Source organism: Abramis brama (assembly GCF_963993115.1).
Source record: "Abramis brama genome assembly, chromosome: 17".
Classification (NCBI taxonomy): Eukaryota; Metazoa; Chordata; class Actinopteri; order Cypriniformes; family Leuciscidae; genus Abramis; species Abramis brama.
This window is the reverse complement of record NC_139979.1, coordinates 1,238,292-1,256,523: the sequence shown is the minus strand read 5'-3', so window position 1 is coordinate 1,256,523 and position 18,232 is coordinate 1,238,292. Positions and strand designations below refer to the sequence as shown.

The window sequence follows — 18,232 nt, the reverse complement described above, 5'->3', positions numbered from 1 at the left end:
ACTGAGACTGAAGTCAAACCTCATCGTTCTCCCAGAACTGAGACTGAAGTCAAACCTCATGGTTCTCCCAGAACTGAGACTGAAATCAAACCTCATCGTTCTCCCAGAACTGAGAATGAAGTCAAACCTCATCGTTCTCCCAGAACTGAGACTGAAGTCAAACCTCATGGTTCTCCCAGAACTGAGACTGAAGTCAAACCTCATCGTTCTCCCAAAACTGAGACTGAAGTCAAACCTCATGGTTCTCCCAGAACTGAGACTGAAATCAAACCTCATCGTTCTCCCAGAACTGAGAATGAAGTCAAACTTCATCGCTCTCCCAGAACTCAGACTGAAGTCAAACCTCATCGTTCTCCCAGAACTGAGACTGAAGTCAAACCTCATCGTTCTCCCAAAACTGAGACTGAAGTCAAACCTCATGGTTCTCCCAGAACTGAGACTGAAATCAAACCTCATCGTTCTCCCAGAACTGAGACTGAAGTCAAACCTCATCGTTCTCCCAAAACTGAGACTGAAGTCAAACCTCATGGTTCTCCCAGAACTCAGACTGAAGTCAAACCTCATCGTTCTCCCAGAACTGAGACTGAAGTCAAACCTCATCGTTCTCCCAAAACTGAGACTGAAGTCAAACCTCATGGTTCTCCCAGAACTGAGACTGAAGTCAAACTTCATCGCTCTCCCAGAACTCAGACTGAAGTCAAACCTCATCGTTCTCCCAGAACTGAGGCTGAAGTCAAACCTCATCGTTCTCCCAGAACTGAGACTGAAGTCAAACCTCATGGTTCTCCCAGAACCATACAGATAAATGGATGCGTGCTCCAGGTATAATGGACCTCCTACACTAAAAACAACACCAAAGAAATTACACACTTTAAAAATGGTTGAAATCCTCAAATAACAAACATTTCAGAAAAACACTCGTTGAAAACTCAGTGTTTAATGTTTTCTCCAGCAATCTCAGAAAAAGTGCAGCTCAACATTTCTCTGTCAAGAAGAAACACATTGAGAGATGCTCAGTGACCTTCGGCGGCTGACACGCATTTATTCATTCTTACACATGGCATGGACTTGTTTTCGAGGTATCCGCTTGTAGCAGAATAATATGTATTCCGTTCATATGGTGTTATTTATTTAATGTATGATGCTTTTATGTATACTGTTTACGTGACTCGATGTGGCCTTGTTAAGTGCCCCTCGGGGACAAAATAAGTGTTTTGAATTGAATTGGGTAACACTTTATTTTACAGTGTCCTTGTTACATATGTTACATGTACTTACCATGGTAATAACAGTAAATTGTGCATAATTACATGCAACTAACCCTCAACCAAATCCAAATCCTAATCCTACCCAAACCCTATAGTAAGTACATGTAGTTGCTTAATATTACACAGTACTTAAATATATAATTACACTGTAACAATGCCACCTTAAAATAAAGTGTAACCTTGAATTGAATAGAACTGTGAGATCCGTGTTTCTAGATGGAAGAAATGGACGGAGCACCTCGAAGGTTAACAGAATGAATCTGAAGGACTGTGAGAGGGACTTGCCTGGGATTCAGAAAGCGTTGCGGATCAGACGAGGTGAGAGTGGCTGGTTATTAAATTGTCCAGAAGAACGAACGAGAACTCGCAAAGTGCATCACTAATGAGCTTCTCATCTCTCAACCAGAGCTTCAGATGGAGACCATTGTTACCAGTGCAGAAACTCCAGCCCATCTCTCTCTCTCTCTCTCCCTCTCTCCCTCTCCCTCTCTCTCTCTCTCTCCCTCTCCCTCTCCCTCTCCCTCTCCCTCTCTCTCTCTCTCTCTCTCTCCCTCTCCCCCTCCCTCTCCCCCCCCCCCCCTCTCTCTCCCTCTCAATCTCCCTCTCAATCTATGTTAATGAAGCCCAAATCAAAGCCTGAAATGTCCAAGTAGCGCACATCCTACCTCCGTCATGTTCAAAGCTGTATTAAAGATGACAGAAACTCTTTGCCAGTGTTCTGTAGCCCACAGGGCTTGTGTTGAACTCAGTGTTCAAGTGATGCAAACACTTGCATGACTTCTGTGTGTGGGCATGTGTTTTAATGCGGGGTCTTGACACACTTATTTATTTATTTTTTGCTCATTCATTTGGGGAATGTAATGGGTGACAATATTGCGATACTCATTATAAAATCCTCTTGTAGAAAATAACATGCACATTTACTTTTGCGCTACATTTTCTCACTTCTCTCTCTCTCTGCTCCAGAATCGAGGTAATTTGCTTAGCTTGCAGTTTTTTGTCTCATCAGAAGTGCTGTTTTTTTTGCTGTGGACTAGTGTTTACAGACATGTTTGCATGCAACCGTACAGTATGTAGGCCATACCATGAAAATGCATTAGCAAAATACGCATTTTCATTTCTTTTTATATATATATATATATATATATATATTATATTATATTATATTATACTATATTATATTATTATTTTAATTTTATTTTTCTATTTAATGCCTTTTTAACAGCATGCACTATTTATACTTTTCCCTGTCTGTTACATATTACTAATGTTATATTATATAATATTACATCATATTATAATTTCTGAAATTCTTTACATGTTGTGGACAGCTCAGTTCCTTCTGTCTGACTGAGATCTCTCTGCTCCAGATTCGAGGTGTTTTGCACATCAGAAGAGTTGTTTCTTTGCTGTTGCCCACAGACATGTTTGCATGCAATCGTATATCGGCCGTTCCATGAAAATTGCTTTGGTAAAGTTCACAGTGTCCGTTCCTCGAGCTCCAGGGCAGAGCAAATCCATGCTAACCCCAAACTCGGCCGTTTTGTCACAAATAACAAGTATAACCCGATTCTGTTAAAACGCCCGGATTTATTTTTGCTTACCAGCAGTATTTTGGCATTTCTAAAACATAAATCTCAGGGTGAACTGAAAGAAGAGTTTGCTCTGCAGTGCATCTCTAGAACTTCAATTCCCATCATTTTTTATGACATTTTTGTCATGATTATGCCATTTTTCTAAATGTCATAATCATTTGTTAACAAACAAGCATTCATTACTTCAGTGAGCTCATTGTTTCTGCGTTAAATTACTACATTGCTTAAATTAATACATTTTTAGCTAACTGTGATTTTGTATATGTACATTTCTGAAATACATAACTTAAAAAAAAACAGATCACTAAATTGTAATGTGGACTCATGCATTTTCTGTAAAGCTGCTTTGAAACGATGTGTATTGTGAAAAGCGCTATACAAATAAACGTGAATTGAATTGAATTGAATCATGCTCGTATACTCGCGCACACCTTAAACATATTAATCCCGACACGAGAAGGAGAGCCGTTTTCAATCACACTGACCAGAAAATGCATGTAGTGGCGCAAATTTAACAAGCGATGCATGAAAAAAATAATCTGATTGTGTAACACATGACCCCCAACACTGCTTCTTTACATATCTATTTTCAGTCGTATTGATATGAGACAAATTTTTTGACAGCGAGCCAGCTTTCAGTGAGTAGCAGCTTTGCTGGCCTCCAAATCAATGGACAGATGGGGTTGCTCTAGAAATAAATCACAGAAAAGCAGCGTGCTTTGCAGTCATGAGCATGTATCACACAGATGATGTTATTGCAGTGCTGCTGTTGCAGTGTGTGGGCTAATCCTCGGCTGGAGTGTGAGATGTGCACGGAGTCTATAGAAATGCTTGTCTTGGTTTCCTCAGCTGATTTAAAGTGACTGTAACTCAAAAGATGTTTTTCACCGATTGGCAGCTCGAGAGTTGAAAGCGTCTAGTGTTCTCATGGCAATGTGTATCAATAAAGCAGAATGACAGCTCTGGATACGCCTGCACAATGTGTTGCATGTGCTTTTTACAAGCTTTTCTCTAATAGCATGTCCAGGGCTCAGTAGTAGAGCACAACCGTCGAGTCTGGAATCAAAGGGTCCAATTGTGCTTTTGTCCAAATGTCCATGTTCAAAAAAGCATTAAAAAGCTCTGCAAAGTCTCTTCATTTCAGAGTCAGTGTTTCTGAACTCCTGAAACGCCTCCATTGTAGACTTGAGTTTCTTCCACGTCACAATATTCCTCATTTAAATAATTAATATGCAGAATAAAGGGGCGGGGCCTGGTTGAGTTAGTTAGTAGTGTGTTAAACTGGCGGTTATGGTAAGGGGCGGGACATTTCCCAAACACACTCGAAGCGCTCAACCAATCACAACACATTGCTCCAGCCGACCAATCAGAGCACAGTGTGCTTTAAGAAGGAGGGGCTTCATAGAGACAGGAAGTAAACAGAGCGTTACTGACAGACTGGGAAGAGAGGAGCCGCAACAATGGAGAATATGAGGAAAATAATCAACATTCAAGCAGGAAAACCTGTTCTAGTAGAGCCTGAAACAACATCCAGACTTTGATGATAAAGCATGTTTTCTTTATAAATCCTGTTTTTTTAAGATAACAAATACACTTTCAAGCTCTGAGGTTGATAAGCAACAATGTTAAAGTCTTAAAAAAGCCAAAAGTCAGTGTGATTTGGTGATGGAAATTGGGAAGTTTCCCAAATGCATTTTAAAATTGCATTTTTATACAACTTTTATACAAAGTTTATATTCTACCTTTACTGTAACTCCCATTGGTTGTCGCTGCATAACTACTAATTTGCAGAAGAACGAACTCCCTTTTAGTTAGTGGTTTTATATTTTGTCATGTCTCATCGCTGATTATGTCGCAATGCTAGATTTAATTCCCCTCATAATGTGTTTTTGCTTAAATCAAATCAATTTAAAAACTTTTATAGTTTTGATGTCAGGTCAAGCCAAAGTTTTAATATGCTCAGCACAAAGAATCTACTGAAGAGAAGATGAATCATTTATAGTGAATATTCTCACACATATCGTATATCTTTAGAAGACTTAAAAGAAGTTGTTTTGTTGTTGTCCTTTTTAAAGCACTTTGTGAGCATAAATGTTTGTTGTGTGGAACATTAGTTGAGATTGTCGCGTCTCATTGTGATCGTTTAGTGTCACTGATGTCAAGTAAATGATGTTTTGTGTGAACTGTTCCTTTAATAGGATGTTCTGGTATCTATAGTGTGCAGTAATTCATTCAGCACCACGGACAGCTCTTGACTGACCTCTGTGTGTGTGTGTGTGTGTGTGTGTGTGTGTGTGTGTGTGTGTGTGTGTGTGTTCGTTCACACTCTTGATGCCTTAAAGCCCTGCTATAGAAAACATCTTCAACGAGTCTCTATCTTTCTGATTATCATAATCGAAACTCAAGCTCTCAGCCATCCTTATCGAATGTGTGCATGCATATGTGCATATGTGTATTAGAGGGTGAGAGAGAAGTGTGTGTGTGTGTGTTGAGTATTAGTTTTATTAGAGAGAGGGTAAGAGAGAAGTTGGCTGTGTGTGTGTGTGTGTGTGTGTGTTGAGTATTAGTTTTATTAGAGAGAGGGTAAGAGACAAGTTGTGTGTGTGTGTGTGTGAGTATTAGTTTTATTAGAGAGAGGGTAAGAGAGAAGTTGGCACTGTGTGTGTGTGTGTGAGTATTAGGTTTATTAGAGAGAGGGTAAGAGACAAGTTGTGTGTGTGTGTGTGTGTGTGTGTGTGTGTGTGTGTGTTGAGTATTAGTTTTATTAGAGAGAGGGTAAGAGAGAAGTTGGCTGTGTGTGTGTGTGTGTGTGTGTGTGTGTGTGTGTTGAGTATTAGTTTTATTAGAGAGAGGGTAAGAGAGAAGTTGGCTGTGTGTGTGTGTGTGTGTGTGTTGAGTATTAGCTTTATTAGAGAGAGGGTAAGAGAGAAATTGGCTGTGTGTGTGAGAGAGAGAGTGTGTGCGTGCGCGAAAGTATTAGTTTTATTAGAGAGGGTGAGAGAGAAGTTTCTCTCTCTTTCTCCCTCTCCCTCTCTCTCTCTCTCCCTCCCCCCCCCCCCCCCCCCCCTCTCTTTCTCTCTCTCTCTCTCTCTCTCTCTCTCTCTCTCTCTCTCTCTCTCTGTGTGTGTGTATGTGGAACAGAAGTGGTCTTAACCTACAGATGGCGGAAGACTCCCTCTAAAATCCCACCGTTGATTAAACGTACCTTAGGGGGGCTAAACATAGATAAATTGGACCCTCTCCCACTTTTAATGAAGTGCTGGAATGGACTGATTATGATCATGCAAAACATAAACTGATGCATCGGTTTCAGCAGATGTAGTGCAAATGCGTTAATGCATAAAAATGCAGCTTTATGCCAAATAAAACGTGTGTTGTGCATTTCATGCAGTGTTTAATGACAAAGCACCTTTCTGTAATGCATGCATATGTGCATTTATTAGAATTAGGCATTGCGGTTACACTTGTGTCCGTTTTACTGTGTAATTATATATTTAAGTTCTGAGTAATAATCAACTACGTGAACTTATTCTAGAGTTAAGATTATGTTGTGGTTTAGTGTTAGTTGCATGTAATTATTCACAATTTATAGTAATCACTATAGTAACTATGTAACATGTTTAACAAGGACACTAAAATAAAGTGTTTTCGCGTTCTGCATTGCAAACATTTGAAATATAATGCGTGCAAAAACAACTACTTGCAAATTGCAATTTTAGGCACGTAATATACAGTGACAGTGCTATTTCTCTTTATTAGAGTAAGATATTGCTTTTAGTTGATGCATGTTCATTTTAACAATGTTAATAGTATTGCCAACTATTTGTAAATGCAATTTAAAACGTTACAATCTGCATTGAATGTGACGTTCGATGGCAATTCTCTGCATGCATGCATGGTTTTACCAATAACATTTAAAAACAGAAACATTTAAAGCGTGCAGTTTGCAATCCGTTTCATTTTAAAACATATATACTGCATGTGATCAGTGACGATGCACCGATGTCGCCGATTGCATGCATTCACTTTTTCAAACGTTCAGACGTCGCTTTCGGTTGATGCATCTGCAACATTTAAAACAGCAACGCGCGCGCGTGCGGCAACTCTTTGTGAAATGCAGCGTGCATGCGAATGCATGCGTTCATTAGAGATGCGTTGAAAGCGGCATGCGCTGCTGTGTAAGTGAGGAGACTCATATGAGGAGTACAGAGAATACTTTGTGCCCCTGTTGGCGAGATGGTTGAGTCCTCGTCAAGGTTCTGCTGCTGTTGGTCTCCTCATATATCCAGCGCTGACTGACTCCAGATCAGTCTTTCTCTCTCTCTCTCTCTTTCTCTCCAGCGCGAGGAATACCCGTTTCTGCCGGACACCTGACACTATGAGAGCAGATGATGATGATGGACGCCGAGGATTTTTAGTGCTTTCGAATAGAGGATTTATCAGATGCGCTCGCGCTACCACGATGCCGATTAAAACTGGATTTATCATTGGGAATATAGTGCTGTGCTGTATACTGTCGTGTGTTCAGGGTAAGTGCTGCTGTTTCAGGGGCTGCAGGTGTCTCTGGATCAGATGGAAAAACGCAAAAACATAGTTTACAGAGCCTCAGTTATATATGTGTGCAATGCCGAGCACACCTGCATTCATAAGCCTTCGGAACTGACAGAGTCTTTATATGCGTTCTCTAGTCGATTGCGTTTCCACAGGACATAGAAAGGGATAAATCGCTTTTTTTTTGCTCATTTGTTCTCGTTTTGTCCCGGTTCTCAGCTGTGTTCTCATTTCATTCTCAGTTCTCTTCAAAATCTAGAGATAATGTATGGAAGTGAACAAAAGTCTATCTATCTATCTATCTATCTATCTATCTATCTATCTATCTATCTATCTATCTATCTATTATATATATATATATATATATATATATATATATATATATAAATTAATAAATTCTCTCTCTCTCTCTCTCTCTCTCTCTCTCTCTCTCTCTCTCTCTCTCTCTCTCGCTAGATATTAATGCATTATGAAGCATTTTTGCATTTTGAAGTGACTAATATATTTCTTGTGTGAACGTAACATACATTAAATTAAAGATAAAAACATGGCATTTTAAAAGTATTGTAAGTTTTTCCTAAGGAAAATGTTTATTGTATTCAACAATGCGAATGTATAGATTTACAGTAAAAATTGCCTCAATTCATGTTTAAAGGGGCATTCCCACAATTCCCGATGTGAATCATCACATTTCTTTTTCAAATTTTTCTTCCGAAATTTGTTATCAGGGCATTTTATGTTGCATATGGCCTTACACATTTATTATTATTATCAGTAAATTTTACAGTAACACATTCTAATAGCTCTATCTTAAAACTGAATGACATAAGGATCTGTAAAATATATACCAGGATGCCAACCTTTTAATACTTGTAACATTGTCATCAAATATATATATCATATTTGTTGCAGTAACATGGAGCATTTTAGGGAGAGTTGGTTAAATATGCAATCTAGATAAGGTGAATGGATTTATCAGATTTTTGCTTTATGATTTCATGTTTCTTTCATTGTTTTGTTTTGTTGCACCTTCAAATGCTCCATTTGATGAGGCGTTTATTTTTATTTCCCCAGTTACTCTGACAACTCATTTTCTCTGATACCATTTCTCTTCTCATACTGTATAAAATAACTGGTCTTATTAATCTTTTTAATGAAGTGCAAGTGCACAGTTCAGGATTTCTGCAGGGCTTTGCTTTAATGAAAAGCACAGGTTGCAAGGGTCTTGTAGAACAGGACAGCAGGCGTGATTGATGCTGTTCATGCATTAGATTTATAACTGGCTAAACTAAACCTCACAGAGAGACTCAGAAAGAGCGTCTGGCACATATAGCGACTCTAAGGCTAAAAGTAGAGACTTGAGAAGAGTAAATAATCAGAGATGTACTGGAGATGGAGTGTGTCAAATGATGAACTGTTTTTTGTTTAGATTGCACAGTATGAAATCCTCCTTTAATTAACACGAGCCTCATTAGACGTGACTCGAAGCCGACTGGATGAGTAACCCCCCCCCCCCCACGCTGCTGTTTAAAATGATTTTTACCTTCAGCAAACACCTTTAAACTCGAGCAGCGTTCCCTCACATGCGTTAGTGCTTAGTGACTCAGTCTAATGGAAATCTAATGGAAATCACAGAATGAAGTTGTGTTGCCGCAGCACGACATTATCCTCCCTCCTCGTGTTCATTCTCTGCTTTCTTGTGTGTGTGTGTGTGTTCGACTGCTAAACAACAACAGCGGATCATTGTGCATGTAAAGTCCTCGTTGTGTTGTAGGTAAATGTCATGCATGATAACTGAGCTCTCGATTCATCATAATGTCACATTGGTAAATTATGTGACACTCTTCATGAATGCAAATATTTAGTGGCTTTCTTCTATCAACAGTGTTTCGACACAAGGCCGCGGGAGTTGCAGTCGTGGCTTTGAAGTTATTTCTCATATAATGTCCTTGGCCAAACAACAGCGCTGCCTTCAAGCCTCTCTTGATGCATTTTTAATAAGAGGCGCTTAGAAAATTGGGCTGTGTGTTGAATTGGGAGGTCAATGAAATAACTTTTCATCTCATTTTGTGTTATTGATCTGGGTCCCACTCGATCGGTCGCGGTCTGGTAATTTGAACACTTTGAGTTTGAGTCTACATGCTTTCATTTGCTCGGTTGGAGGATGACCTTGATCTCTAGTGTTTGGGTGTAAGAGTATAGTTCATTCATTATTTAATATTTACTCACCCTCATTGTTACAAACCCATTTGCTGTTTATTTGTTTTAAATATTCTTTAGGCAGATCTTGTTCATGATGTCCAGAAACACCTACAAGTAAAACATAACCCAGTTCTGCTCCATGATAAGCCTCACAAATCTCATTCACAGTTTCAAATATGTCTCTCGTCATGACATGCTTAACGCCGAACCAACAGCAGTTTGAATATTTGCAGAAAGGAGAATGAAGAGAAGATTGTCTCTGAATACCAAATTGTGGTTTGTTTATGTCTCATGGCTCCTATTATAATATTTGAAATGTTTTCAAATCTTCAAAGAAGTCTTCTACGTTTACATGCATCCATGTTTTCTCAAAGTATACATTGCACATCACCTCATTTATTAAAAAAATGGTCTGAATGAAACGGTTAGTTTGAAGATTCAGTCTCTCTAAGCCCCGCCTTTCTGAGAGCTGCTCTGCTCTGATTGGTCAGACGGCCCACTCTGTTGTGATTGGTCGACCGCTTACAGCATGTGTTTAAAACGAAATGCTCATTAGCATATCTGAATTCCAACTCTACCTCAGCACTTGATACACAGTGATACAGTAACAGTGGCGTTGGTTTTACTGTGTCAATCTCGTCCTTCTGAAGTGCATCAAAGTGATTCGCAAGACCACAGACTGGCATTATGCAAATTTGTTACATTGTAACGTAAGTTTGTAACAGGAAGTGAGACTGGAATTACTGACGACTCGTTTCAACAGTTCAGAATCAATTCTTTCGTTTAGAAGACGATAACTTTATTGGTCGTGCACTTTGATCTTTAAAACTTTGCAGACCTTTTACAATCAGCTATATTGCTTTTTAAAAAGGACTAAACATTCTACAGTAAAAACCTGTTAGTTGGTTAACGCTAAGTCTATTTACGGTGATAAACTAATGGGACTTTTCAATAAAAGCAAATACTGTTAAAATAAATAAGTCATCTTTTAATTTGTCAGTGAAAAAATGTAAATTGAAATTCCCAGAATCCATGCGTGACACTTCTGTTTTGTCTCATCAGTTATGTACATTAGGGCTTTATGTTATGTGTTATGTTGGTAAATCAGTGTTTATTGCATTATTTTAGAGACATGTTTGTTAGTGACCCTGTGTACAGTGTGTTCTGTACTGTATATTAGCATTTACCTCCAAAAAATATTGCTACTGTATTTTTTACTGTAAATTTCTGGCAACCACAGCTGCCTTTTTTTATGTAAATTTCACTGATTTTTTTTGTATTTAATTGTACACAAGTCTTTTATAGGATATGTTGCTTTTTTGTCCTTGAAGCTTTACAGTCATGGTCACTGTGAACAATAACATCAAGAGCACAAGTCAAAATTCTCAACTTTGTCTGATCTATAGTTTTAAATTGTTCAGCATCAAGCCTCGTAATCAGACCTTTTCTGTTGAGCGGACGTTGAATAGCAAAGAAAAAAGCCTGTATTTCTCCTTTAACCAGTGATGGACTGTGGAGGACGCGATCCGGAGCGCTCGTCGATGCTTTAATTACATGCTCAGATGCAAACTGTAGTTTATAGTGAGCAGAAGCTCAAGATGCTGCAGTGTTTTAGGAGTCCATTATGTAGTTACTGTAAAAACAGAAGCTTGACGAGCTTTCTCATCCGTCTCATGCTTTTCTCCTATAATTCCTATAGAAGTGAAAGTGTAGAGCTGTAAATAACAGTTCAGATCATTTGGTTTCGAAGGAATTTAATGAGAAGAGTTTGAGTTCAAGTTTGAAGAAGAATTGAGTTATTCTACTGATTTATTTTTATACCACCATTTAAAAGTTTTGTGGTCAGCAAGGATGCATTAAATTAATCAAAAGTGACAGTAAAGACATTAATAATGTCACAAAAGATTATATTTCAAATAAATGCTGTTCTTTTGAACTTTTTGTTTTGAACTTGTTTTGTTCATCAAACAATCCTGAAAAGTAAAATGTATCACTGTTTCCACACTAACATACAGCAGCAATTTAAATCTACAAAAAAATGTTGAATGTTATATATCAGTAACACTTTACAATAAGGTTCATTAGTTAATGTATTAACTAACATGAACTAACCAAACTATACATTTGTTACAGTATTTAGTAATCTGTGTTAATGTTAGTTAATAAATAACCAGCTGTTCATTGTTTATGTTAGTGCATTAATTATTGTTAACAAATACAATCTTTGATTTTAACAATGTATTAGTAAATGTTTAAATTAATATTAACTAAGATTAATTAATGCTGTAGAAGTATTGTTCATTCTTAGTTCATGTTAACTAAGGTAGTTAACTAATGTTAACTAATGAACCTTATTGTAAAGTGTTACCAATATATCTTTATTTGTTTACGTATTTTTGGACACAATGGCATATGTGTCAGTCTAAAGTATATAATCATATAATCAGCATATAATGTCATCTTGGACTAAAACCATAGGGTTTTTACTGAAAGTTTTGGTGATATCAACACTGCCTTGTTTCTATAAATGGATGTGAATAACAGTTCAGATCATTTGGTTTCGAAGGAATTTAATGAGAAGAGTTTGAGTTCAAGCTTTGAACCCAGTCTGAAGAAGAATTGAGTTATTCTACTGATTAATTTTTTTATATACTACCATTTAAAAGTTTTGTGGTCAGCAAGGATGCATTAAATGAATCAAAAGTGACAGTAAAGACATTTATATTGTTAGTAAATATTCTATTCAAAATAAATGCTGTTCTTTTGAACTTTCTATTCATCAAAGAATCCTGAAAAGTAAAGTGTATCACGGTTTCCACACTAACATACAGCAGCACAACACTTTAAATATACAGAAAATGTTGAATGTTAGATATATGTTTATTTGTTTGCATCTGTTTGGACACAGTGGCATATGTGTCAGTCTAAAGTGTATCATATAATCAGCATATACAGTGTCATCTTGGGCTAAAATCATAGGGTTTTGACTGAAAGTTTTGGTGATATCAACACTGCCTTGTTTCTCCACAAACTCAGATTCGGAAGACGGCGTGTCGCCTTCAGCAAAAGATCCAGTATATAAAGCTCTTTTCTACTCGATCCTGATAACCTTTACTCCGCATCGCTCTCCAGCTGAAGCGCTGTGAAGATCATGTGTAAAAAAGCAGCGTGACCCCTGAGCGGAAATAGTGCGGAAATTAATTTAATCAGTCGAGCAGATGACGCTTTAATTGACATTGTGATCCATCATCAACCTCTCCGTCCTTATCAAAGGTAATTGACTTGAAATGTTGCTCAGACGTCAGATTTGTCTTGTACCTATCCAGCCGACTTTTAATACGCGCTTCAAATATCATCTTTCATTCAGCTAATTAGTGTATTAGGCTGTCTGAAGTCTGCTCATGCACTATGCACTGTTATTTGAACGTTATTCAAGTTATTTAAATAATTAGTTGTTAAACCTGCAAACTCGTCGTCTTTTGGGGAAATTCCCTGTCCTGTCGTTGAATTTGCCTTTTCATTTATTCAAATTATCGTGATTTTAACTGTAAAAGACTGTAAAAATGCCACGGTGAAAATCTGTTAATTAGTTAACAGAAAGTTTCCGTACTATATACAGTAAATAACTGTGATAGATCTAACCGTACATTTAATGTAAACATTTTACTGTAAAATACCGTTAAATTTACAGTTTTTAGAGATGAAACAAAGTGAAAAGTGAAAAAAACTTTCTTTATATCTTTTCTAAGTTTTTTTTCTAATCAGTTATGTACATTAGGGTTTTATGTTACATTTAATGTTGTTAAATTAATGTTTACTGCATTTTTTAAAATTTCATGTGTGTTCAGTGTGTGTGTGAATAACAGCTTCTATATATTAATATCGTCCTTCTTGTGGAAAAGCTGCTTGTGATGAGCTTTGATTCATCATATGACTCTCATCACATGTATCATTACTGTGGTAAAAAAACAGATATTAATACTTAAATAGATCAGTAAATTAACATTGTATCAGATACTGAAATATGTTTTTTTTTACTGTAAATTTAAGTTAAGTCTGTAAAACCTAAAATGTTGCTACTGTATTTTTTACGGTAAATTTCTGGCCACCACAGCTGCCGTTTTTTTTCCGTTTTATTAAGTTGACATTTTATTTTATTCAAAAACTTGTGCTGATGAAGTCTGTTCATTCACTATAAACTGTGAGTAACTTAAGTGAACATTTAAGCAATATTTTTATTTTATTTTAGTTAGGTTAATTTAGATGTTTTGTTGTTAAACCTGCAAACTCGTCGTCTTTTGCCGAAATTCCCTGTCCTGTGGTTGAATTTGCGTTTTTATTCATTCAGCCTTGAGTTGTTTTAACCCAAATTTGGGTCAAATATGGACAAAACCTTTTTAATTACATTTTTAATCCAATGTTTGAGTTTGTCTTGACCCAAAAGTGGGTTAAAACAGCCCAGCATTCTTTAGAGTGGAACATTCATAATCATTTATTAAGTTGACATTTTATTCATAAACCTGTGCTGTAAAGTTGTTTAAATAAAGTTTCTGGAGTTTATGGTATGTTTTATCATCCACTAGGTGAAAATGATAAGTGCTATTGCTTAGAAAAGTATGAACAGCTCATACAATGTCAAACCGCATGATTTTAGGATATCATTCATGTCTGAAACCTAAACCATGTGGGGCAAATGTTTGAACAAATCCCTAAACCTAAGCATGAGTGACAGTAGTGATGTTGTCTATCCGCTTATTTTCCATCCGTCTCCTACCTGCGCTTCGTCTCTTCACGTTTATCTTCTGACATTCGTTTCTCAGAAGACTCCACAGTCTTTTGTTTTAAGAAGCTTTCGAAAGTCTCGCTCGGTTGCACAAGCTCTCGGTTGCACAGGCTCTCGCTGAGATCGGCTTGATTGACAAACACACTTTAGTCCATTTCACAAACCCAGTGAAACCCAGTGAAATCCAGTGAAATCCAGGAATCCCTGGTCTTGGAAAGCAGGCGTTCTCCACCCGTCTCACAAATTGAATAACAGATGGCAGACCTGGGCGATCGTAATTATTATTCACTGGTTTATTAACCCGATCTGGACTGGCAGTTTTGTAGAAAGAAAAGGGCTTCTGGTAATTGACACTGATGAAGTTTGATTAGTTGTGTTGCTTTAACACTCCTCCAAAGTCCCGCCGGGTTTGCTGTGTAATGATAATATTCGTATTGTTTGTGCTCCCTTCAATAATTCAGGCGTTTTTGATTCACATCACATCATCTGTTCCTTGTCCAGCGATTGCTTTCTGTCAGAAGGGATTACCTTTGATTGCTGGCTTAGTGGTTTCTTCTCTTCTAAGTAAACTTAACCCTCAGAGAGTCTTCGGTCACTTCTGACCGAAAAAATTTCTGTTTTGAATTTTAAAAAATCACAGCTTCATCGGAAGGTTATGATACTTGGTGACTTTTATGGCATTAGGTATGTGTCTGCAAAAAAAAATTGAGGTCATGATCCGAGCATGCTAAGTGGTCGTAAAAAAAATAGTCACACTCAGTGCCTTCGGTCAAAAATGACCGACCCATAGGAAATGAATGGGAAATTTACAAAAACACAAAAATTCTCTGAATTTTTGTCTGTACAATCTACAAATCGGCCACGATTCTAAAAAAAAGTACACCGCAGTAAAGGGGTGACACTCTACAACATCAAGAGTGCAAAAAATTCACACCCACCCACACACACACACATAGAAACACACTTTTATACACATACACACCAATAAATTCAGATTACAAAAAATCTGTTTTGAATTTTTAAAAATCACAGCTTCATTGGAATGTTACGAAACTTGGTGACTTTTCTGGCATTAGGTATGTGAACACAGAAAAAAATTGAGGTCATGATCCGAGAATGCTAAGTGGTCGTAAAAAAAATAGTCACACTCATGGTCTTCGGTCAAAAATGACCCCCATAGGAAATGAATGGGAAATTGACAAAAACACAAAAATTCGCTACAAATCGGCCACGATGCAGAAAAAAAGTGCTCAGCAATGAAGGGGTGAAACTCTAAAACATCAAGAGTGAAAAACATAACATAATTAATAATTATAATTAATATATATATATATAATTAATATAATAATTATTAAAATTATTAAAATAATAATTAATAAAATGTTATAAACCTTGGCAAAAAGTATTATTTGACAATTTCTAAAAAAATACAATCAATCCACATCTTAAAAGTAAGTAATTTGGTCCAAAAACAACTAGAATTCACAAGCATCTCCATTTAGAGCTATTACAGGCATCTAGTGGTAAACCCATGCAATAACATGATTTATTTAATTTTATGTTTAATAAATTGATTTATTTTTTTTATTTTTATTTTTTTTCTGAAAGCCTAGTCTCTATTTTAACCGAAAATACCGCATAGAAAAATAAAATAAAAAATAATAATAATAAAAAAAAAAAACATTATTTTCAATGGCAAAAAATGGACTATAAATATTGCATAAATATTAATAAGTTCAATCAAATTGTCTCAAAATACTAAATCAAAAAGAATAAATATTATAGAACAAAAATAAATTGCATTGGTTTTTACTGGGATGGAGGAAGTTTCATTTTTAGGTGTCCGGTCACTTCTGACCGGGAAGGCACTGAGTGTGACTGCTAAACGAAGACTCTCTGAGGGTTAATCCACATATATTGCCTCTTTTGAATGTTTCCTCAAAGTTTCTCAGATTTGGGAAATCTTTGTCAGTTAGACATGAAGCATAAACTGGCAAATTATAATCCTTAAAGGGACAGTTCACCTAAAAATGGAACTTCAACCCTGTATTAATGTCTTCTGCATAACAACAACAACAAAAAAGTGCCCCATTATGCTTTTTCAAATATTATCCTTCATGCATTTTGCAATATAGCTGTTTGTGAATGTAAAAGGTCTGCTAAGTTTTAAAGATCAAAGTGCACGACAAATACACGTATTGTCTCCTAAAAGAAAGAATCGATTCTGAACAGCTGAAACGAGTCAGTAATTCCAGTCTCACTTCCTGTTACAATGTAACTAATTTGCATAATGCCAGCCTCTGGTCTTGATTGGCTGAACAGCGTCTCTTTGCCCCGCCCTCAAACACTGTAGTGTATCTGAGACTGGAAGAGTTTGGTTCGTGTTGTTCATGTCGAGAAGACGCTGTTTTCTGCTGACAAAGCAAATCCACTTTGATGAGATTGACACGGTAAAACCCACACTTCATATCACTGTGTATCAAACACTGAGGAAAATTCAGATATGTTAATGAACATTTAGTTTCCGACATGCACTGTAAGCGGTCGACCAATCACAACAGACAGAGCTGTCTGACCAATCAGAGCAGAGCAACTCTCAGAGAGGAGGAGTTTAGAGAGACTGAATCTTCAAACTAACCGTTTCAGACTCTTCGAGAAATGAGGAGATGTGCAGTGTATATTAGAGAAAAGGAAAGTGTTTTTTAAACTTGTATGCATGTAAACCTGTTGTAGGAGACTCCAAAACAACATTAGGATCTTTAAGAAAGCCGGTGAAGTTCATCACTTGTAACGTATGGTTATCGCTAATGTATTGTAATGCATCATATATCATCTAAATGCATTTTTGACTCTGTCAGAAAAGAAAATGCAACTTATTTAACAAGCAGCGTTTGTGTGAATTCACCTCCTAAAACAAACATCACCTTAATGTCACATCTAATGATCCAGAACAAATTCAAGTGAGCTTGACAAAAACCCCAAGCACATATTTAATGTCTACAGCGCTTATTTCCCAGTAGAAATGGAGTCATGAGTTGGAAAATAAATTAGCATTTAGAAATTGATTTACTTTTTTCAACCTCTTAATTTTGATGGTATTTGTACGTGCATTGAAAAGGCAGCATTTTTCAGTTTCCAGACACAGCCTTGAACATGTTTTATGTTATTGCTGTAATATTTTTATAATTTAAAACTTGACATGCATACTTAACCCTATAAAGCCTGATGGATGAAATAAGTCAGAATGAACATTTATTGATTTTTTAGAATATAAAGGAAAATCCAAAAAAAGGTTTGCATATGTGTTTTTTGTTAAAGTCCCCCTGTAGTCAATAATTGTATCCTTTAAAACTCATCTTTGATCACAAAAATAAAGTAAAATGTCTTCAGCCTTAAAATATCTTGAATGTAACTCGACACCCTTGCCTCATTTAGTATGCGCGGTTCTGTGAATATGCAAATGAGCCCCACCTCCACTCACTCACTCAGCTCAGAGATCCACTGGTTGACGATCACACGTTGATCTGATTGGTTACAAGGTAGTTTGTGACGTCAGAAACACCAGCGATTTCAAAGCGTGTTTTTGAGACTGTCTTTGGTTCACTGCAGTTTTAAGGAGAAAATACTCAGCAATGGTGTCGACTTATGAATTTGCATATGGTTTGTCTTAAAGCGTATTAAAAACACCACATAGACACATAAACAACATTAAAAGCTTAATATTCACCACAGGGGGACTTTAAGTATCATTTGATACATGATGCTTTTATGCTTCATATAGTCTGATATAATGAGAATATAGAGCTGAGCAAAAATATGCAGATTTGGTGCAG

At 36.8% G+C, this 18,232-nt stretch overlaps 1 protein-coding gene across 1 annotated transcript in view; it reads left to right on the top strand.

Moving 5' to 3' along the window:
* The first annotated feature begins 7,224 nt into the window (after nucleotides 1–7,224).
* csmd3a (CUB and Sushi multiple domains 3a) overlaps nucleotides 7,225–18,232 on the top strand; it is a 332,667-nt gene continuing 321,659 nt past the window's right edge. Inside the window, exon 1 of the mRNA XM_084089625.1 lies at nucleotides 7,225–7,392. Within this exon, the coding sequence (XP_083945751.1) occupies nucleotides 7,242–7,392 (151 nt within the window). The 5' untranslated portion in view covers nucleotides 7,225–7,241. The remainder of the gene's footprint in view (nucleotides 7,393–18,232) is intronic.